This window comes from Monodon monoceros, unplaced genomic scaffold (genome assembly GCF_005190385.1).
Source record: "Monodon monoceros isolate NGI ecotype Baffin Bay Population unplaced genomic scaffold, NGI_Narwhal_1 Super_Scaffold_12, whole genome shotgun sequence".
Lineage (NCBI taxonomy): Eukaryota > Metazoa > Chordata > Mammalia > Artiodactyla > Monodontidae > Monodon > Monodon monoceros.
In genome coordinates, this window is record NW_021703768.1 from 158,930,741 (window position 1) to 158,953,071 (window position 22,331).

The window sequence follows — 22,331 nt, forward strand, 5'->3', positions numbered from 1 at the left end:
CTTTGAGTCCCACGGCAGGTAGGGTTGCTCCCCTGTCCCCACAGCCTGGGGAGAAGATTGGGGGCCCAGTCGAGGGGGTTCACAAGCTCTGGACTTTCTCCCAGCCCTGCACACATCACCCCACAGCCGGCAGTACCCACCCCGGACGAGCAGGCAGACTCCTAGGCCTCAATGTCTCACCCCCACCCACAGTGTGACCTCCTTTTTTTCAACCAGAAAGAAGAGGGTCAGTGTTCTTGGCAGAATTGTTCCTGTCAACCACAGGGACGCCCCTGCGGTGGCGCTCTGCCCACACTTCCCCAGGAAGTGCCTCCCAGCCTCCTCCTAGCCCTATGGATTCTGGGCAGGCAGAGAGGCTTCTGGAGGAGATGTGAGAGCCTGGGGCTTTGTGGGATGCATAGGAGTTCAGTTGTGATTTAGGGAGGGAAAGGCGGCTTTGGAAGCTGAACATCCGCTTGGGCAAAAGACTTTGGCTTTTCAGTAAATGTAAGGCGTCAGTAGTTGCGGGGGGCAGATCTCTGGGCCAGGTGGAGGTGGGTTGCAGTGGAATTCCAGTTTGAGTGGCAGCTGAGAAGTTGTGTGGGTGAGAGAGTGGGGAGACTGAGGCACTAGGAAGACTAGGGGTAGGCTCAAGGCCACATGGCAGTCGAACCCAGGCATCCTGCCTCCCAGTTCCGGGCTCTCTCCAGCTCAGACATCATTAGCAATGTCGCCTGGTACGACCCAGGCTCTGTGGGTCTCGGCTCTCGGCGACCCTAGCGCAAGAAGGACTACATTTCCCAGCCTGCCGCGAGGGGCGCGCCTGCGCCCTGCGGCCAGTGATGGAGCGCTGACTGGGGGCGCGGCGGCGGCGGCGAGGGCTCGGCGGGCCATTGGCTACCGGCAGCGGCAAAGGCAGCTTGGGGACTAGAAGAGCGAGTGAGACCCGCGGCCCTGGCCGGGGACGACCTGGGCTGCAGCCATGGAGGACCAGAGGGTAAGACCGGGGCGGGGCGGGGCGGGGCGGGGCGGGGCCCGCGGCGGGGTTAGACAAGAGGAGGGGACCAGGTGATGCCGCAGCTACCTCCCCGCCCCCCCCGCCCCAGCTGCTCTGCGGACGAAGCCCCACCCCCACCGCAACCGCGCCCGGATCTAGCCCCGATTCTAGACTCAGCTCCCCCCCCCCACTCTCGCCACGACCCCACATCATCTTGGCCTGGGTTCAGGCACATCCCCTCCATGTCCCCCTCGCCCTCCCAGTACCCCGGACCCAGCCTTGACTCCATCTCCCACGCCTTCCACCCGGATTGCGGACCAGGTGTCCCGGCCCCCACCCCGCCCCGCCTCGGAGGACGCCCCGCCAGCTCAGCACTGGTGACCCCATCAATCCCGCGCCCCCAGGAAAAGCACCCGTCGGAGGCCTGGGTTAGGGATACAGGCCCCAGCAGCATCCCCCCACGCGGCCTCCTTCCCTCCCGCATCCCCTCTTCCAGGCCTCCTTGCCTTTCTCCACTTACCTGGTCTCTCTAACCCTTCCTCAGGTACCTCCTTTCTCCTTGCTAATCCCTTTTCCCAGCGTATCCCCTTCCCCAGATGAGCCCATGTTCTGCAGGCCTCCTTTTCCTCTGGGGTTTCTTTCCCGAAGCTAGTCCCTCGCCCTGGATCATGCCCTGCCCTCAGGATATAGGTACCTGGTTGAAGGCTTTGTGCTCAGGCAGACCTAACTGGGGCCCAGGGTCTGTTCCTTCCTGAGAAGCTCTCTCAGAGCCTCAGTTTCCTCCCCCGTGAAATGGGCACGCATAGGGTGCCTAATGCCTGCCCGCCTCCTGAGGGATGTAGGGCCAGAGCTCCGCCCAGGGCCTGCTCTTGGTGGATGCCCCCGCATCTCCTCCCTGGATGCCTGGAGGACAGAATGGGGAGTCTCAAGTCGGGGAGCCCGGCCAGGCTGAGGGGCTTACCTGTGTGCGCGCTCCCCTGGGGGCAGGAGGCTCTGCGGAAGATCATCACGACACTGGCTGTGAAAAACGAAGAGATTCAGAGTTTCATCTATTCCCTCAAGCAGATGCTGTTGAACGTGGAGGTGAGGAAGTCACCCCCCCAGGAGGGAGGGAGGGGCAGCCATACGAGCTAGTCTGCTGATGTCCATGGGACTCGCGGGCCTGGCTGCCACGGCCAGGCCTGTTTCCCCATCTGAGCACCGGCTTTGACAATCCTAGCCCTTCTGACCCCACAATGTCTCTCCAAAGGCGAACTCGGCCAAGGTGCAGGAGGACCTGGAAGCCGAGTTCCAGTCCCTCTTCTCCCTCCTGGAGGAGCTGAAGGAGGGCATGCTCATGAAAATAAAGCAAGACCGTGCCAGCCGCGCCTACGAGCTGCAGGTGTGTGTGGGGGGGGGGGGCGGGTGGGCCGGGGGGTGGTGCTCTCCTGGAACCCCGCCCAGACGCCATCCCCCATCCCACCCCTCGCACTCAGCAGAGCCCAGCTGGCCTAAGCATCTTCGTCCAAACCTGCCCCTCCTCCCGTGCCCCTTCCCAGAGATGTCCCCAAGTGTCCCCGGTGTCCAGAGCCGGACCCTCTAGCGGTGTCGGCCACACCTTCTCTTTTTTCCTGGGGTCTTCCCAGCCTCCTCCCTGGCCATGACCTATTAATGTCCCACCCACCTGCTCTCCTTCTTAATCCCCTCTCCCATCCACCCCTCCTCTCCACGGCTGCAGCCCCACCCGTACATCTGGCTTTTCCTCCCCACCTGTCCTCACCCAGCGCTTCCAATTTCTCAGCCCTTCCCACTGGTGTCCCAGATCTGAGGGCATCACCCCTTGCCAAACACCCCCCTGTGAGTCTCCTGGGGTCTCAGATTCCAAGCTGGGGTCGCTGGAGGTTGCACCAGAACCTCCTGGGCAACCTCCTAACGCCCCAGATTCCCATCCCTGGGGGATGTGGAGCCCTGGGCTTAGATGTGGCCTGGGCATGTGCATTTCTAAGGAAGGGATCCCCAGGTGGTTCTGATGCCCTGCCTGCAGAGGGCCAGCCTCCCTCTCCCACCTGCAGTTGGAGAAGGGCATGGTACCCTGTACCCCGAAGGCGGTGGGGAGCCCTGGGAGGGCTTGAGGCAGTGGAGTAAGGTGTCTCTTCTCTCGGTGCCATGGCACCTGCAGAACCAGCTGGCTGCCTGCACGCGAGCTCTGGAGAGCTCTGAGGAGCTTCTGGAGACGGCCAACCAGACCCTGCAGGCCACGGACCGCGAGGACTTTCCTCAGGTATGTGCCTGGGAAGCGACTGGTAGGGCTGCCAGATAAAATACAGGAGCCCCAGATACATTTGCGTTTCAGATCAACTACGAGTAATTTTTTAGTATAAGTATGGCCCATGCAATATTTAGTCTAAGTACATCCCAAAGATCACATGGGACATACGCTAAAAAGAACAATTCATCGTGGTTGATCTGAAATTCAAATTTAAGAACAAATAAATTTTTTAGTATATCTCATGCAAATGTTTAGTATAAATATTTCCCAAGTGTTGCATGGGACATATTTACACAAAAATACATATTCATTCTTTATCTGAAATTCAGATTTAACAACGAATAATTTTTTAGTCATATGTCACGTGCAATATTTAGTATAAGTGTGTCTGAAATATTGGATGGGACCTACTTATACTAGAAAATCATTTCCTGTTTATCTGAAATGCAAACTTAACTGGGCATCCTATAAAATTTTTATTTGCTAAATCAGCCAACTGTATGTACTGGGTACTGGGTGGGAGGTGGGGGTGGGAGCCTGTCTTCGCCCCCTATCCCTTCGGGGCACAGCCAAGGTTTTCTGCCCCAGTGTTGGGGCACTTTGCCACATAGATGCCTGGCTGGGCCTCAGTCTTCCTGTCTGTATACTGGCTTTCTGACTCAGTCAACACAATTCTTTGGATTTTATTCTGTCCCTCTTTCTAGGCTGCCAAGCAAATCAAAGATGGGTAAGATGCTGGGCCCTGGCTCCCACCCCATTGCCCCACCCCTGTTGTGAAGGTGGGAATGCCCAGGTGAGGGTCCCTTGGCCCAGAGCACTGGACAGGAAGAAGGGGGAGGGGGTCCCCTACACACACCTCGGAGGACTAGGCCTGGGCGTCCACCTCCTTCCCTGCAGTGTGACGATGGCCCCCGCCTTCCGGCTGTCATTGAAAGCCAAGGTCAGCGACAACATGAGTCACCTCATGGTGGACTTTGCACAGGAGCGGAGGATGCTACAGGCACTCACGTTCCTGCCTGGTGAGAGGGGAACTTGCTGGAGGGCCAAGATTGCAGGGAAGTGGCCCGGGAGTCTGGGGGGCCCTGAGACAAGGCCTAGAGTAGGGCTGACAGCCATTTGTGGAAACCCCAGAAGGCCCCGCCCTGGGGTGGAGCCCTGAGAATTCCCACCCCACGGTGGATGGAGCCATGAGTAAGCCCCACCCTGTGACAGAGCCCTGAAGAAGCCCCACCCACCAGGGGTGGAGTCCCGTGGAGGCCACACCCCCAATTGGTCGTGTTCTGGAAATGTTCTTCATCTGAATGGTGGAATCCAGAGAAGGCCAAGCCATTTGTTGGTTAAACCCTGAGAAAGCTCTTCCCTACCCTCCACCCTTTGAGGAGGTTCCACCCCCAGGCCCCACAACCCAGAGGGGCCCCGCCCCTAATCCTGGGATCCAGAGGACGCCCCGCCCCCAAGAAGGTCTATTGTGTGGGTGGGGTTACAGCAAGGCCCGCCCCTGCAGGCACAGCACCCTGACACCCCTCTCTGCTCTGTCCTGGGCAGTGCCTAGTGCCCCTGTGATCGACCTGGCCGAGTCCCTGGTGGCCGACAACTGTGTAACCTTGGTGTGGCGCATGCCGGACGAGGACAACAAGATTGACCACTATGTGCTGGAGTATCGGCGGACCAACTTTGAGGGCCCGCCCCGCCTCAAGGAGGACCAGCCCTGGATGGTCATCGAGGGCATCCAGCAGACAGAATACACCCTGACCGGTAAGGGCAGCTCACCCTTCCCCATCAGTCAACCTGGGGCTCATGGACGATCCTCAAGGCACGTGGGGTGTGAGAGCAGCTGGGCTGGACTGGTGGGGAGTAGCAGAAATAACAATAATGAAAACTATACTGGTGACAGCCACTGTACCACGTGTTGAGGGCTTACTATGCGCTAAGCATTTTACCCACATGTAATGGGCGTGCTTATTATCACCATTTTACAGATGAAGGAACTGAGTGAGGTACGGGCCGAGAGGGCCTCCTCCATCCCTGTCTTATCTCTATGATCCAGCATTCATTCATTCATTCATTCATTTTGCCTTGATGTCTGCCGGGTACCAAGCACCATCCTTGGAGTAGTGGGGGAGCAAAGTGGGTGAAAATCCCTCCTCTGGTGGACTGGTGTTTGGGGGGGCTACCCTCCCAGGATTTGGGGATTTCCTTGGCAGTTATAAGAGAGCAGAAAGCCTGGGGGAATCCGTCCAGCTGGTAGGGGAGGGTCTGATGGAAGATAAAATTAGGGGTCCCTAATGAGTTAAGAAGCCGTCCTGAGCCAAGGGAAACCCTCAGGGGCGGGGAGAGTCTGGCTGACAAGATAACTATCACCACTGCTCTTGGGCTGCAATCAGCATGCATGGTTAATAATGAGCATGCTAATTGCGGGAAAGAAAAGCCAGCAACCTGCGAGAGGGCCTGAGAAACTCTTGGCTTATCGTTTGCATGGGAATCAAAATAAACACATCCCATTTTCTCCCCCCAGTCTTTTTTTATTGTGGTAAAACACACATAACATAAAATTCACCATCTATCTCCAGAACTTTTCATCTTGCAAAACTGAAACTCTGTCCCCATTAGCTTTGTTTGTTTGTTTGTTTTAACTTTTTGGCCGCACCACACGGCTTGCAGGATCCTAGTTCCCCGACCAGGGATCGAACCCGCACGCTCGGCAATGAAAGCTGAGTCCTAACCGCTGGACCACCAGGGAAGTCCCCCTGTCCCCATCAGACACTAACTCCCATTCCCCTCCCTGCAGCCCCTGGCACCCACCATTCTACTTCCAGTCCTTATGATTGTTACTACTCTAAGTATCTAATATAGGTGGAATCACACAGTATGTCTGGCTTATGTCACTGAGCATCACGTCCTCAAGGTTCATCCACGTGGTACCCTGTGTCAGAATGTCCTTCCTTTTTTAAGGCTGAATGATAGTCCCTTGTGTGGCTATACCCAGCTTTCTCTAGTAGTGGCAGCTTACGTAACTAGAACTTAATACCAGAACCAGAAAGCTGACACGGGTACCTTCTGCAGTGTTGATTTGCTTTTCACCAGTTTTACACGCACTCATTCGTGTGTGCCTGTGTAATCCCATGTGCAATTTTATCCCATGTGTAAATCTGTGTAATCACCACCATCATCAAGGTGTAGATCTTCTCCATCACAGTCTTCTGGATGCATCCTCTTTACCTCTCTGGCCTTTTCCAGAATCCATAGGGCAGGGACTTGAATCCCTCAAAAGACCTGCGATATTCAAGATAATGACGAATTTGCTCACCTATGTAAATAACCTATGTGGTTATTTGCAGTCCGCCTACTCTCTCGTTGATTGTTTGGAAGACAGGAAGGTTTGGGTTGAGTTTATAACTTATATTCCTTGACCCATCTCATCCTCATGTGAACCCTGCTTAGTGTGTTGGGGATATGATCGTTGGGTCGCAGAGTAGGAAACTGAGGCACGCACTGTCAAAAGTCAGATGGGTTCGTGATTCTGAAACCAAGCCTCCTGGGTGGTAGGTAGTCTTAGCTCTGGGGCAGTAGATGGCGCTGCTGAGCAAACCACCTTACTCTCAGAAAAGGGGCTCCAAGGGAGGGTGAGGCAGTCTGGGTGGGCACCTGGAGGAGGTTAACAGCCAGGCTGAGGCCCAAAAGAGAAGTGGGGGAGAACAGACTTCCAGGCAGAAGAACAGCCTGATCAAGGGCTCAGAGGCCAGAACACTGAGCCTTAGTGCCTGGAACTAGTTAAGTTTGCAGAGGGAACCACAACTGTAGGGAGAGGGGAGAGGAGGAACGGGGACTTTACCCTGAGGGCAAGGGGATCTATGGGAGATTTCAGAGCAGGGGGTACTAAGTGTTGTTTGGGATGCCCAGAGAATGGGCACCCTGTGAGGAATGCCCAGGAGGCAGCTGGACATGTGGTCTGAGCTAAAGGTTGGGCTGTGAGTGCTGTGGGTGGAGAGACGGTGTCTGAAGGGTGAGAAGGGGACAGTCAGCAGAGTGAGGTGAGCAGGGGTTCCAGACTGAGGCACCCATACATTTGAGGGTATGGAGGAGCCTGCAAAGAAGACCAAGGGGGAGCAATCAGAGGGGGCAGCCAGGAGAGGGCGATGCCATGGCTGCCAAGGAAAGAGAATGTTCCATGAAGGAAGGAGTGGTCAGCCAGGAGATCCTGAAATATGAGGATTAACAAGGCCAAAGGAAGGAGAGGGAGTGATGCAGCTGAGAGGGGGGTGTGGACAGCTCTCCAAAGAGGTTTTGCTTGAGGGAGAAGACAGCTTGATGGTTGCTTTTATTTTGTAAGATTAGAAGAAATTAATAATATTTTTTTTAAAGTATAGAAATGGAGGGTAGGATATATCCTAGTAGTATGGAAAGTCTTTAAGGAACCAGGCATGGCTAGATCCAGGGGTTCCAGCAAATGACTCGCTCAGCTCCGTTCCTGACACTCATTGGCTCTAGGGCTGCATTCTCCAGGAGGCTTGCCGACGTGCTGGAAAATTTTCTCAAAAGGAGCTTCCTTCTAGCTGGCCAGCCCAGAGGAAAGACAGAATCTGCTCATTATAATACTACAGTCCCAGGGCAGATTCTGATTGGCTAGTTTGGGTCATGTGCCTATCCCTGGACCAATTGGTGTGACTGAGCCATAAAGCATCCTGACTGGCCAGTCTGGGTTGTGGGCAGAGCCAAGTGATACCCCACAGGTGAATGAGGGCAAGGATGGTTTCTCAGGGATGTCATTTATAAGATACTCCTTAGAATGAAGGGTGGTGGGATTACTGTGGGACACAGGGGCCTACTAATCTATTGCTCAAAGCGTACACAATGTTGATTCCTCTGTTGTCTCGTAGGTCTCAAGTTTGACATGAAATACATGAATTTCCGTGTGAAGGCCTGTAATAAGGCAGTTTCAGGCGAGTTCTCTGAGCCAGTGACCCTGGAGACACCAGGTGACTGGCTCCCACCCCTGCCCTGGCTGAGACACCATAACCCCTTACTCCCAGGGCCCCAGGGACTGGTGTCTGAGGAGAATCTTCTAAGCGGGATTCTAGGACCCTTTTTGCCATGGTTGCCAGGAAGCTCAGTGCTCGGTCCACGGTAGCTTCCTTAGCCTGAGTGTCTGGTATAAACCTGGTATTGTTCTTTGCATTTGCAGTTGATCCCATTATACCTGGATGGTTTTTAGACACACACACACACACACTCTCTCTCTCTCTCTCTTTCTCTCTCTTTTCCAAAAAATGGCTAAGCGTGCTATAGAATTGGGAATGGGATATCAGTACTGAAGACAGATTTGTTAGCCTCTCACAGTGACACCTTTGAATGTCCTGATAGGAAGTCCTTCTGCAATCTTGCTTAACTCTGTCATGCTATAGCCCAGCCCCTTTCCTGGGATTAATCCCCAGTGGAAGCACAGGGCAGCACAGTGGTTTGAAAATGGCTTCAGACCTGGGATACCTTTAGGCAACAAGCCCTTGGTCTTCACTCCTCTGGCTACATGTTCTGCCCTCTCCACTCTTCCCCATCTTGTCTCTTGGTGTCTTTCTGCCTGTTGTCTCTGTATCTCTCTGTCTCTGAATCTTTGTCCATTGGTCTCTTTTGCTCTCTCTCTGTCTTAGTCTCTGTTTCTTTGTGTTTTTCTGTTCTCTGTCCCTGTCATGGTCTGTCTTGGTCACTGTCTGTCTCTCTCTGTGCCTCCGGGTTTCCCCATCTCTGTGACTCCCACATCTGCCTGGCCCCAGCGTTCATGTTCCGCCTGGATGCGTCCACATCCCACCAGAACCTGCGGGTGGATGATCTCTCCGTGGAGTGGGACGCCATGGGCGGGAAGGTGCAGGATATCAAAGCTCGCGAGAAAGATGGCAAGGGGCGGACGGCGTCTCCCGTCAACTCCCCAGCCAGGTAGCCTGCCCTCTCCCCTCCCTGAGTCTCTGGTGGAGGAGATCAAGCTGGACATGGACACACAAAGCCCAGTGTGCTCAAGGCTGGGGTGGAGGGAGGGATGTGGAGCTGGGGGGACCCAAAGAGTGAATGAAGGGAGAGGAGACTTTGAAATGGGTTTTGATGGTTGAATAGGAGTTTTCCAGATGAGGAAGGTCACTGGTGTGTTCTGACATGAGAGGCCCTGTGTATGAAAAGAACCATAGACAGTCAAGGAATGATGAAAAGTTGCTGGTGGCTGGGGTGGACCAGGGAAGCCCTCCGATGGGAGAGGTGAGTTCTGAATTGAGACTTCCCCTTCCCTGTTGCCCACAGAGGTACTCCATCTCCCAAGAGGATGCCCTCAGGTCGTGGGGGACGGGATCGCTTCACAGCTGAGTCCTACACGGTGCTGGGTAAGGAGGAGGGTAGATGGGAGGAGAGAGGAGTACTCTGGGCAGGGCCCTGATGGGGGGTGGTGGGAGAGAATTCCTTTGGCTGGGGAAACTGAGGCAGCTATCAACAAAGCTTCTGTGGGAATGGTCCCAATAATGTGTTATTGTGACACTGGAGGAATGGGAAGATTTGGGGCTGAGGGATTAATGGGGCGAATCAGAGCTTATGGATATTCTGGACTGGGGAGTGGCTGGGCAGGAGCTTGAGAGGGGATTTCCTGGGGTCTGTGGAGTAGCTGAGACTCAGGGAGTAGCTGAGCCTCGGGGAGTAGCTGGAAAGAACAGTTGCCTGTGGAGCAGCCAGGTTTGTGGAGGAGCTGAAGCAAGACAGGGGCTCGGGAAAGTGGCTTAGGGTGAGTGGAGGAGCCAGAGAGAGTGGCTGAGTCTGAGAAGTGGAGAGAATGGCTAGGATGAGAGGAGCGGTCAGCACCACAGGACTGATTGGATCCTGTGGAGGAGAAGCTGGAGTCCAAGGACGACCTGGAGTTCAGGGGAATCACCACTGTCCAGAAGAAAAGCTTGAAAAAGAAGCCAGGGTAAATGAGGAAGCCAGTGTGGTTTGTACTTTGTGGCAGGTGGCGGCGGGGAGGGCACAAATTTAGGGAGTAGCTGGTTTCTGGGGATGAGTGAGGAGAAAAGCTACCGTCTGGTGGGGCAAGAGTGTGCGGAGAAGCTGCTCAGGAGTAGCTGGATTGGGGAGTAGCTGAGGTGGCAAGAATCTGGATCCGGGGTCCGGGGAGGATGTGGACTCAGGGAGTAGCTGAGATCTAGTTGAGGCTTGGAGAAGATCCGGACTTAACGAATATCTAGGGACGCCTGGAGTATCTGGAAGGAACAGCTGAGGACCGAGCAGTATCTGGAGGGAATAGCTGGGCTCTGGTTGCCCCTTTGTGAAAGGGCACCTGGGACCCGATTCTACCCAGTCCCCCCTGCCCGCTCCGCCCCACAGGGGACACGCTGATTGATGGCGGGGAGCATTACTGGGAGGTGCGCTACGAGCCGGACAGCAAGGCTTTTGGCTTGGGGGTGGCCTACCGCAGCCTGGGCCGCTTCGAGCAGCTGGGCAAGACAGCCGCGTCCTGGTGCGTGTACGTCAACAACTGGCTGCAGGTCAGCTTCACTGCCAAGCACGCCAACAAGGCCAAGGTGCTGGACACCCCCGTGCCCGACTGCCTGGGCGTGCACTGCGACTTCCACCAAGGTGACCCCGAGCCCCCGCTGACCTCCCCGGCCACCCCTGTCCACCGTCTCTCTGCCCAAACCCCTCTCACCGGTGCCCCTGTCCCTCTTGCCCTCCACCCCAGGCCTCCTGTCCTTCTACAACGCCCGCACCAAACAGCTTCTGCACACCTTCAAGGCCAAGTTCACACAGCCGCTGCTGCCGGCTTTCACGGTGAGGCCTCCTCCGCGGCCCGGGGCGAGAGCGGGCGTGGCGTGAGGGCTGGCTTCGCTGCTGAGCTCTCTGTGTCCCCCCCGACGCCGTCCCCCAGGTGTGGTGTGGCAGCTTCCACGTGACGGCAGGCCTACAGGTCCCCAGCTCTGTGCGCTGCCTGCAGAAGCGGGGCAGTGCTACCAGCAGCTCCAACGCCAGCCTCACCTAGGCCTCAGGACGGCCCCTCAGCCGGGCTGATTTCGGGGCGGGGGGGGGGGGGAAACGCCTCCAGGCCTCGGCTGTTTCAGCTGGGCACCTTCCTCTCACTTGCTGCTTGGAGCCTTAACTCCTGATGGGGGTCACCAGTGGGGAGCGGGCACGGGGGCGGGCCCTCCTCCCCACCTCACCTCCTAATAAAGGTCAAACACTGGCCAGGCGGTGCTGCTGGTATTATTTTCGGGGCTGGGTGGCACTGGGTGTGCCTGGCCCTCTCTGGACCTCAGCTTTCTTGGCTGTAAAGTGGGCTTTTCTTGGGAATTGCCTGGTGGTCCTGTGGTCAGGACTCAGAGCTGTCACTGCTGAGGCCTGGGTTCGATCCCTGGTCGGGGAACTCAGATCCCATGAGCTGTGAGGCACAGCCCCCCAAAAAAGGCTTTTCTTGAGGGTCAGGAGGCAGGTTTTGCTGAGCTGAGGACCACTGTGGGCAGTCATCTGAGGGACCCCGCACTGCCCCACCCAGCCAAGCCAAACACGCAGGTCCTGGGGTCACTTGAGCTTTAATTCTGGGAGGAGGGATCTGCCTGACTGATGCGCCACACTTGGAGATTGGCCCGCTGATCCCCTGCGCACTCGGCTGCGCGCTGCAGCGCCAGTCTCCTCTGCAGTTTCCCTTTCAGCTCTGCTGTCACATCTGCCAGCCCTGGGAGTGGGGAGAGGGGTGGTCCCTGAGGCTTCAGCGGCACCAGGGATTCCCCAGTCCAGGCTGTTCTCTCTTATATCCACCCAGGACCGCTGCAGAATTTTCGGGGCCCAGCATAAAATGAAAACTGTGTTCAGTGGACATGAGGAATTTCAAGATGGACACAGCAGAGCATTAAACCAAGCGTGGAGGTCACCCATGTGTGACTACACGGGTCCCCCGCTTGTGAAGCCCACCCTGCATTGACCCCTTACCTGTGGTCGGGGAGGAGAAAGCCTGCGCTGAGCTGACTGCCAGCTTCCTGGCCAGGCCACTGTTGAGGCCTTTTTTGGGCTCTGGTGGAGAAGGTAGATGAAGGCTGAGGCTGGCTCTTGGCTGGATGGGAAAGGGGCTGGGAAGAGGGACCCCTACCTGACTTGGGCACAATGGGTGGCTTTGGAGGCTTTGCCTGAAACATGGCCAACTTCCTGGGCTTCGGGACAACTGGTCGACTAGGGGAAGGCACTGCGTGGACAGAGATGTGGCATGTCACATCCAGTCGTTAGCCCGCTCCTCATTTCCAACTCTCATCCACCCCGGCCGCCACCCACCGTCCCCGTTCACGTAGTTGGCAGCTGGGTCATCTCCAATGGGGATCACATAGTTCTCATCCTGGTTCAGTAGTGGGGGCAGCTTGTCCTGGCTGGACACAGGCGTGATGGACGAGGGAGGCATCTGCTTAGGGCCACCGCTAGGGGGTGCAGGACCTGGTGGGAAACTGTGGTCACTGTCAGGGCCCACGTGGTGCAGAGACACCTCAGGATGAGGATGTGTGTGCACACCTCGTTGCATGCATGTGTGTCTGTGCCCGTGCCCGTTCATGAGTCTGTGTGTGTGTCCCTGTGTAGCATATACATGGACACTGGGTGAATTTGCGGAAGTTGAATATATGCAAAGGGTTTATACACACGTGTGTGCATGACATCGCATGGATGCTAAGGTATGTGCTTGGCCGCTTGTCTGTATTAGTGTGTGCACTAATTTAGTGTATGTGTAAAAGTCTGAATTTGTGCTCTTGAGTGGGTATGTCTGCATCTGTGTGTACGTACGTGATTGTGACGTGAGGTATGTATATGTGTGCTACATGGGACTGGAACTGTGTGACACCTGTATTCATGTATGTGTGCAGCTACTATCTACATAGGAGCTTCTGATTATGCAGGTGGACACACACAGGTTTGTGTTCATGAGTGTGGCATGTATATATGTATGTATACTTGGGCCCATCATGCACGTGGGGTCCGAAGCATCTGACCAGCCCAGGGAGAACTATACTGCTCACTCCACAGACCTTACCAGTCTCTTCTTGCTTCGTAGTCGGGACTACCTCCCACCCTGATTTCCCATCTCTACCTACTGAAATCCTTGGGGACCTTCAGCAAACAGCCCCTCCTTCAGGAAGACTCCCCTCTACTCTAACCTGCCTCCTCTTCTCCCACCTCTAGGTGCCACGCCTTCCCCCACACCCTCCAGCCCCAGGTTCGACTCCTCAGGGCTGGGACTGTCTGTGCCCAGCCATGCCCGCCCCCTCCATAATCTAGAAGCCCCTGGAGAGCAAGGTCCGGGTAATTTCTCGGCCCCTGCAACTCTGGGTAGAAGATTGGGCACAGGTGGCGCCATGAGGTTCCTAGGTCTTTCCCCACTCTGCCCCAGTGGCGACCGCGGGGACAGGGCATCACCTGGGCCGGGGGCCGAGGGCGCCACCCACACACTCTCGCCATTCTCTTTATCCGCCTCCACGTAGCCTGGAACAGAGAGGGCGGCCTGGAGGAGGCACGGCGGCTGGGGGCTGACCCAAGGGTGTCCGGGTCGGGGAGGGGGCGGGAGAGGCGTGGACTGGGCCCCCAGAGTTCCCTGAGGCTGCACCAACCAATCACTTTCTCGTAGTCATCGTTCAGCAGGAAGGGCATCAGCTTCTTATTGGAGTGCGACACGAAATAGTTGACCACTGCGTCGAGCGAGGTGCAGGAGAACTGGGGTCAGATAGGGGACGTTATCAGGGCTGGCGGGGAAAGGGAGCAGACCTTTGCAATTCCCGGGACCCGGGCCCAGCGCTCACCGGCTCCTCCACGTCGATCACGTACTTGGGGCCCTCGCGCTTCACTCTGTAGTGCCGGACCACCGGCGTCCTGCAAGGGCAGGGGCGAGTGAGTGGCCTGGGTGAGGACAAAAAATGGCCTGCCCCTCGTCCGGGCCCCGCCACCATGGAGGGCCCAACCCCGACTTGCTCCCCTGCACACTGACCACGCCACATCCTGGCGTGGGTCTCTGCAGGGGACCAGGCCCTCGAAAGACTCCACCTCCTAGAAAAACCCTGCGCCTGGTCCTGGCATAGCCCCCCAGTAGGACCGTCCTGTATGGATTCCATCCCGGGAGGCCCCGCCCCCGGCTCCACATTCTGCCTGGCCCCGCCCCTATATATGACCACACCCCCACACCCGACGCCCCTCCCACCCCGGCGCCGGGGCCACGCATGCGCACCCGTTGAGCGTCTGGAGCGTGCTGACCGACACTCCGCCCGCGCCGTCCCCGCTGGGCCGGAGCAGCAGGTTCCCGCACTCGGGGTGGCGCTCCAGGAGCAGCTGAGCCTCCAGCCGGCTCACTTTCAGGAAACACCTAGGGCGGGCCGCGTCACTCACCAGGACAGGCCCCGCCCCCAGAGACACAGCCACGCCCTCCCCACGTAACCCCGCCCCTGGGCACCCAGCCTTGCCCTCCCGTCCACGACCTGGTTCCTGGAGACCCTGCCTTGCCCGACCCCAGGCCCAGGCTCTGCCTCCGGAGGCTCAGGCTATCCTGCGGCCACACAGGCCAACACTCAGAGACCCATACCCGCCTCCCAGACACCTATACCCTCTCCTGGAAAACTTGTCCCGCCCCCAGGCACCTAGGCTCGCCCATGGAGATCCAGGCCCGCCCCCAGGCAGCTAGACCCGCCCCAAACACCCAGTAGGGCTCCCAGCTGTGAGACCTAATCCCCGCCCCTGCCCGGATGCAGTCTTACGCTCAAGACCCAACGCCTGGAGACCCCACTCACTGCCCTCTCCGGCTCCATGCTGTCCAGCCCGCCACCATCCTGGAGACCCTCGGCACTTACGAGGGCATCTCGAGCGCACGTCGTGCCTCTTCTTTGGCCAGGACCTCGGCCATCATGTACAGGTGTCCGGGCAGCAGGTTCAGGTTAGACGGGACACGGAGCTGAGGGGGGCATTGGGGCGTCAGGGAATGGGAGGCTGTGACTATGTCACAGAGGGGCAAACTGAGGCCAGAGTGCGGATACAGCCAGGATAGGAACCCAGGTCTGGGGGCTCCAGAGCCACCTGACACCTGAGGGGCAAAGAGGGCATAGAGAGGACTTCGGTGATGAGGAGGACAGAGCAAATGCTAGCATGTAGGGTCTCAAACTCAACGGCCTGCAGGGGGCAGACTGGGAACAAATGAGTAACCTAGAAATCAGGAATGTTTACTAACACTCCTGCTTTTTAAGTGATAGCAGCTGTCTTAAATTTATAGCACTTTGTTGGCAAAACAAAAGACGTTTATGGGCTACATCTGGCTCATAGGCCGCCAGTTTGTGACAAGTTTGCTATACTGGAGAGGTTTGTTTGGGGAATGAAGGTTGGAAATTAAAAAGAGGATTTCCGAGCAGGCCTAGTGGGGAATGGGGGAGAGAGGGGCCGAGGACGACCACTCTTACCTCCACCGCCGTCAGGATGAAGCCTTTCCACATCTCCCGAGACTCCAGACTCTCTACCTAAGGAGGGAAAGAAAAAGATTTTGTGTCGATGAGCCTCGGTCTAGTCATCTGTGAAATGGGAGTGAGGAATAAGAGTCTCTGTGTCCAAGGGCTGTTTTGAAGATTAAATGAGCTTGAACAGGTTAATTTAGAATGATGTCTGAATATAAGTTCTTAGTAATGTGGGGTACTGTTATTCTTTAATGTTATTACATCAACATTTAAAAAAAACGTAAGTCAGATCATGTATCTCCTATGCTTGAAACCCTCCCTTGACTCCTACTTCCCTCAGGGTAGAAGCCCAGGTCCTCCTGGTCACCCACAGGCCCTGTACAACCTGCCCCTTTCCCCCCTCCCCAACCCTCATTCCCTCCCTCTCTCCCCCTCTTTCACTCTGCTCCAGCCACAGTGGCTTTATATATATATATATATATATATATATATATATATATATATATATCTCACATCTTCTTTATCCACTCATCTGTCAATGGACATTTATGTTGCTTCCATGTCTCGGCTATTGTAAATAGTGCTGCAGTGAACATTGGGGTGCGTGTATCTTTTCAAATTATTGTTTTCTCCCGATATATGCCCAGGAGTGGGATTGCAGGATCATATGGTAGCTCTATTTTTAGTTGTTTAAGGAACCTCCATACTGTTCTCCATAGTGACTGCACCAATTTACATTCCCACCGATAGTGTTAGGAGGGTTCCCTTTTCTCCACACCCTCTCCAGCATTTATTATTTGTAGACTTTTTGATGATGGCCGTTCTTGTGTGAGGTGGTACCTCACTGTAGTTTTGATTTCCTTTTCTCTAATAATTAGCGATGTTGAGCATCTTATCATGTGCCTCTTGGCCATCTGTATGTCTTATTTGGAGGAAGATCTGTTTAGATCTTCTGCCACTTTTTGATTCGGTTGTATTTTTTTTTTTTTTTGATATTGAGCTGTTTGTATATTTTGGAGATTAATCCCTTGTCAGCCACATCGTTTGCAAATATTTTCTCTTATTCTGTAGGTTGTCTTTTCATTTTGTTTATGGTTTCCTTTGCTGTGCAAAATCTTTTAAGTTTAATTAGGTCCCATTTGTTTATTTTTGCTTCCATTACTCTAGGAGGTGGATCCAAAACGATATTGCTGCAGTTTATGTCAAAGAGTGTTCTGCGTATGTTTTCCTCCAGGAGTTTTACAGCATCCGGTCTTAAATTTAGGTCTTTAATCTATTTTGAGTTTATTTTTGGGTATGGTGTTAGCGAATGTTCTAAGCGCAGGGATTTTTAATTGTCTTAGTCACTGCCTTGGCACTAGAAGAGGTGCCAGTAATGTTAGCTGAAAGATTGGATGATGGCAGTGATGGTCTTTGTGGATCAGATCTTGTTCTGGGCACTTTACATATATTATCCCACTTTTCAGTTGAGGAAACTGAGGCCCAGAGAGGTTAAGTGACTTGCCCAGTGTCACCAACCCAGTGGTAAACTTTTTGTGACTCCATGCTACTATGTGTTAATTGTGGGTGTGACAAGAAGGAAGGGTCTCCTACCAGCCCCACCTTAAGACACCTACCTTGAACTTGATCTCCTGGTTCTGCAGGACCAAGCAGAAGTGGGTGCCACGGTCATGGGAGCTCCCCCGGGGAGCTTCATCTGTGAGCTTCACAAACATTCCTAGGTCTAGCTTCTCCATATGCTGGGGGCACAGTAGACAGGGTCTGAGCACCAGGCCTGTGGCCCCTCAGGCCCCCTGTCTTAGACATACCATCCACGTCCTCTGCTTGGTCCCTGGGGTCAAGGTGGGCCAATTCTTGAGCCTTCATTTCCATCCTTACCTGGGAGTCCCGATTGCTACTGTAGAAATAGAGAGTCAGGCCCTGGAGGCCTGCCCAGAACTTCTTGTAATCCTGTGGACCAGAGTTGGAGAAAGAGAAGGAGGTGAGGTGGCGAGGCTGGGTACCTCCATCATCGTCTACCTCAGGACGTTTGCACTGGCTGTTCTCTCTGCCTGAACACTCTTCTCCCAGATCTTTATGTAGTTTCATTCATCACCTGCTTTGGGTCTGTGAACAAGTGTTGCCTTCTAAGGGAGGCCCTCCTCATCCATGGCCCGGCTTCTGGGGATCTGTTACTCTCAGAAAGGACCAAAGGGAACCTACAGGGGTAGGAGCTTTAGGAGTAATTTGTGCTAACTCACTTTATGGTTTTCCATGCATCCACCCACTCATCCAACTGTTCCACCCTCCCATCCTTCCACCCTTCCATTCACCCATACATACATATAACCCCCTGTCCCCTTATCCACCCTGTAAATATTAACATCTCCTAGGTGCCAGGCACTGGGCTAGGTGCTCAGTCTACAGTCAGAATTTCACAAGGCTCTGGACACTAGAAGGTCTGCAGATTCAGGATTTCCCCCTCAGGATTCTGAATTCCAAATGTCCTAGCTCTCTGGAGGCCGAAGGGGCTGATACAAATCAGATTATAAGATTCTAGAATTTGTTTTTCACCAAATATTCCCTGAGCACCTACTCTGCGCTCAGCTCTGTTGCAGGCAAAATAATAAATGGGGCATGGCTTCTTTTTCTAAATAGATGATGTTTCAGGAATTCCCTGGCGGTCCAGTGGTTAGGACTCAGTGCTTTCACTGCAGGGGGCACAGGTTCCATCCCTGGGGGTGAGGGGTGGGGGTGGGGACTAAGATCCCGCAAGCTGCATGGTGCGGCCAAATAAAATAGAATAATGATGTTTTAGAAAGATAGAGAAAGCATAGATACTTAAATCCTCCAAAGAAGAGAAATTAACACCCTCAGGGAGGGATAGATCCTGGACCAAGAGATCACAGAGGAGGAGAGAAGCCCTCCAACTGGGAAATCTGGGAAGACTTCCTGAAACAGGAGGTACTTTAATTAGTCCATAATGATAATGAGGGTAGCTCTTATATTGACAGCGATCAAGCATCCATCAGTCCACCTAGCAATTCATCCATCTGCCTACCCATCCATTCATCCTTTTTATCAACTTATGTACTCACCCGCACATCCATCCACCTGCCGACAAGCATACCTCATTTTATTGCACTTCACAGATATTCTTTTTTTTTTTTTTCTTTTTTACAAATTGAAGATTTCTGGCTACCCTGCTTTGAAGAAGTCTTTCGGCGCCATCTTTCCAACAGTGTTATTTTAAAATTAAGGTACGTACATTGTTTTTTTAAGATAGAATGCTATTTCACACTTAATAGAGTACAGTCTAGTGTAAACATAAATTTTATAGGCACTGGGAAGCCAAAAAATTCATATGACTCACTTGATTGCAATATTCGCTTTATTGTGGGACTTCCCTGGTGGTCTAGTGGTGGGACTCGGTGCTCCCATTGCAGGGGGCCTGGGTTCAATCCTTGGATGGGGAACTAGGTCCTGCATGCCACAACTAAGAGTTTGCATGCTGCACCTGAGAAGCCCGCCTGCCGCAGCTGAGGATCCCACATGCTGCAACTAAGACCAGGCAGCAGCCAAAATAAATAAATACATACATACATAAATACGTAAATACATACATAAATAAATAATATATATTTGCTTTATTGTGGTGGTCTGGAACCAAACCTGCAGTGTCTCCGAAGTATAGCTCTATGTATCCATCCATTCACCTATCTGTCCCTCCACCCAGTCACCCATCTGTCCATCCATAGGTACATACTACATATATACATTTTACATTTATTGAAGACCTACTATGTGCCAGGCACTGGGAATACAGCAGTAAGTGATTAAACTCACATGGTCAGACCTACTTTGTCATGCACCAGCTATGTGCCATCCATTGCACATTGTTCAAGCTATCTGTGCCTCAGTTTCCCCACCTATAAAATGGCAATAATAATGGTGCCTGCCTGGGACTTCCCTGGCAGTCTAGTGGTTAAGACTCCGGGCTTCTACTGCAGCGGGCACACAGATTCGATCCCTGGTCCAGGAACTAAGATCCCACATGCCTCTTGGCATGGCCAAAAAAAAAAAAGGTACCTGCCTCAGAGACTGCTGTGAGAATTGGGTGAATTAATACATGCAAAACGCTGAGTCAGATCCTTGGCATGTTAAGAGTTATCCCTTGGGACTTCCCTGGTGGTGCAGTGGTTAAGAATCTGCCTGCCAATGCAGGGGACACGGGTTCGAGCCCTGGTCCGGGAAGATCCCACATGCCATGGAGCAACTAAGCGCGTGTGCCACAACTACTGAACCTGCGCTCTTAGCCCACAAGCCACAACTACTGAGCCCGTGTGCCACAACTACTGAAGCTCGCTGCGCATAGAGCCCGTGCTCCGCAACAAGAGAAGCCACCGCAATGAGAAGCCCGCGCACCGCAACAAAGAGTAGCCCCCACTTCCCGCAACTAGAGAAAGCCCGCGCGCAGCAACGAAGACCCAACGCAGCCAAAAATAAATTAAAAAAAAAAAAAAGAGATATCCCTCTTCTGTAACCATGCCTATGGCCTTGTCAACCCATTTTATTTTTTTCGTTTTAATTTTAATTTTATGTTTTTGGCCTCACGGTGTGGCCTGTGGGATCTTATTTCCCCAACCAGGGATAGAACCTGCGCCCCCTACAGCGGAAGTGTGGGATCTTGACCATTGAACGACCAAGGGAGTCCTTTTTTTTTTTTCTCTCTCCATTTTATAATAGAGAAAACCGAGGCACAAAGATGCAGAGTCACTTGTACACGGCGTGGGAGTCAGGACCGCGCGGAGCAGGGATGTGAACTTGGGTCTCATCCTCTGGGGCCCTCGTGCTCTTTCTTAACCCCTGAGATCTCCTGCCTCTGGATGCTTTCTAGGCTGGGGAGGATTTGGATGTGTGGAGGCTGAAGGACGGGAGGAGGAAACTGCCAGGGCAAAGGCAGAGAAAAGCCTGGCTGGTTTGCGTCCTGGTAGGAGGTGAGTATGCAGATGAAGAGGGGGATGGGCCTCAGTGGGAACCAGGCTGGGCTTTATTCTGAGAGGGACACACACACACACACACACACACACACACACACACACACACAGGGCCCCTGGCCAGTATCTGGTTCTGTGGGACGTAGTCCCCATTAATTCTCACTGTCCCTCCTCACAATCTGTACTGACTTTGACCCCTGGATCTGAAGTTCACAGAGTTAGCTCAGGGCTGGGGGGGGGGAGGGGAGGTGTGGGAATCAGAAGACTCCCCATTTCCTGGAGTAAAGTCGCTGATCCTGTTTGTATCCGAGAGAGAGACATAAAGAGACCAAGACAGAAAGAGATGGAGCCAGGCAGGGAGAAATACAGAGAAAGAGAAAGAGCTCAGGTCAGAATCAGAGACACAGAGAGAGACAGAGACAGACAGACAGAGGGACGTAACCTTTCCCAGCCCCCAGTCCATGCCCTGCCCCACCCAGCACCCACCGCATTATCCTGGGCCAGCTGCGGAGGTCTAGGGTCAGAGAGGTGCTGCACCTGCCTAGGCCGCCCAGCAGCGCCAGCTCCCTGGCCCGTCTTACCCGGTCTCGGGGTCCCTTCTTCTCCAGGAAGCTCTCGTGGTAGTGTGAGGGCAGGCTGCTCTTGGGCTTGGGAACCCGGGGTGGCCTCAGGGCCAAGGCCATGGCGGGCCGGGTCTTTGGCCTGGCCTCTCCCTCCAGTGGGTGCTCCAGCTGAGCCAGGAAGCAGAGAAACAGGTTCCAGGGGAATTTCCTCTCTTCTGTCAGCTCCCGAGCTCCCTCCCCTGCCAGGGCTGGATGGGGGCTGGGCCTGGGCAGGTCCCGATATCTTAGGGAAATCCCCTCCTCTCTGGTGCCCAAAAGAGGTCAGGGAGGCCTGGGTGGAGTAAGGGAACAGAGGAGAGCTGCTGGGAGCTGTCAGTGCCAGGGCATCAGGAGGGGGACCTGCCTAAGCAAAGGCCTGGAAGGGAGAGAACGGAGTCTGGTGCCAGAGTGGTGAGGGGATGAGACCAGAGAGTGACACAATGTCCAGGAAGCCCATTAGGCCACCTGGACGTTAGAACAATCTTGTTTGTATCTACCAAAAATCTTGCAGGGATTTTGACAGGAATAGCACTAAACCTGTATATCAGTTGAGGGAGACTTGACATCTTTTATGTCCTGTGTTGAATCTTCCAACCCACAGACATGGTCTTTCTCTTCCTTCCTTCCTTCCTCCCTCCCTCCTTCTCTCTCTTTTTCTTTCTTTCTTTCTTTCTTTCTTCCTTAGTAATTATAAACACCATTGTACTTTTAGTTCCAGTTTTCACGTTCATTGCTAGCATACAGACATGCCATTGATTTTTGTGTGCTGATCTCTTATCCTATAACCTTGCTGAACTAACCCACTTCTTAGTTCAAGGGGCGTTTTTGGTAGATTTCTTGTGATTTTGTACACAGGCCATCATGTCATCTGCAAATAGGGTTAGTTGCATTTCTTCCACCTTTCCAATCTGTATGCCTTTTATTTCCTTTTCTTGTCTTATTGTGCTGGCTAGCACTTCCAGGACTCTGTTGAATAAGAGTGGTGAGGGTGGACATCTTTGCCTTGTTCCCAGTCTTAAGGGGAAAAGTGGGATTTCCCTGGCAGTCCAGTGGTTCAGACTCCATGCTTCCACTGCAGAGGGCACGGGTTCAATCCCTGGTCGGGGAACT

General features: G+C 54.1%; 2 protein-coding genes and 1 long non-coding RNA gene across 6 annotated transcripts; 2 read left to right on the top strand and 1 right to left on the bottom strand.

Annotated features, from left to right (window-relative positions):
• Positions 1-214: 214 nt before the first annotated feature.
• FSD1 (fibronectin type III and SPRY domain containing 1) lies at positions 215-11,435 on the top strand. Of its 2 annotated transcripts, XM_029218270.1 has the most exons (13): positions 215-976; positions 1,964-2,059; positions 2,226-2,357; positions 3,135-3,236; positions 3,929-3,951; positions 4,122-4,243; positions 4,770-4,979; positions 8,102-8,200; positions 8,993-9,152; positions 9,507-9,586; positions 10,575-10,826; positions 10,930-11,018; positions 11,116-11,435. In XM_029218270.1, the coding sequence occupies exons 1-13, from the start codon at positions 962-964 to the stop codon at positions 11,224-11,226; spliced, it is 1,491 nt and encodes a 496-aa protein (XP_029074103.1). In that variant the 5' UTR covers positions 215-961; the 3' UTR covers positions 11,227-11,435. The 2 variants fall into 2 exon arrangements, with proteins under 2 accessions (XP_029074103.1, XP_029074102.1); XM_029218269.1 differs by lacking the exon at positions 215-976 and having other exon boundaries at positions 1,131-2,059.
• Positions 11,436-11,755: 320 nt separating this feature from the next.
• On the bottom strand, positions 11,756-21,380 carry STAP2 (signal transducing adaptor family member 2). Of its 3 annotated transcripts, none has more exons than XM_029218272.1 (13): positions 21,201-21,380; positions 17,522-17,593; positions 17,260-17,382; positions 15,653-15,709; positions 15,053-15,153; positions 14,437-14,571; positions 14,015-14,084; positions 13,826-13,928; positions 13,635-13,700; positions 12,507-12,662; positions 12,328-12,420; positions 12,171-12,251; positions 11,756-11,916 (listed from the first exon to the last, which is right to left on the bottom strand). In XM_029218272.1, the coding sequence occupies exons 1-13, from the start codon at positions 21,300-21,302 to the stop codon at positions 11,774-11,776; spliced, it is 1,302 nt and encodes a 433-aa protein (XP_029074105.1). In that variant the 5' UTR covers positions 21,303-21,380; the 3' UTR covers positions 11,756-11,773. The 3 variants fall into 3 exon arrangements, with proteins under 3 accessions (XP_029074105.1, XP_029074104.1, XP_029074106.1); XM_029218273.1 differs by having other exon boundaries at positions 11,762-11,941; positions 12,199-12,251; XM_029218271.1 differs by lacking the exon at positions 21,201-21,380 and having other exon boundaries at positions 12,171-12,420; positions 17,522-17,731.
• Positions 14,818-20,587, top strand: LOC114892918. Its single transcript, XR_003792791.1, has 3 exons — positions 14,818-15,135; positions 18,813-18,882; positions 20,520-20,587. It is a non-coding gene; the product is annotated as an uncharacterized LOC114892918 (long non-coding RNA).
• Positions 21,381-22,331: the final 951 nt, after the last annotated feature.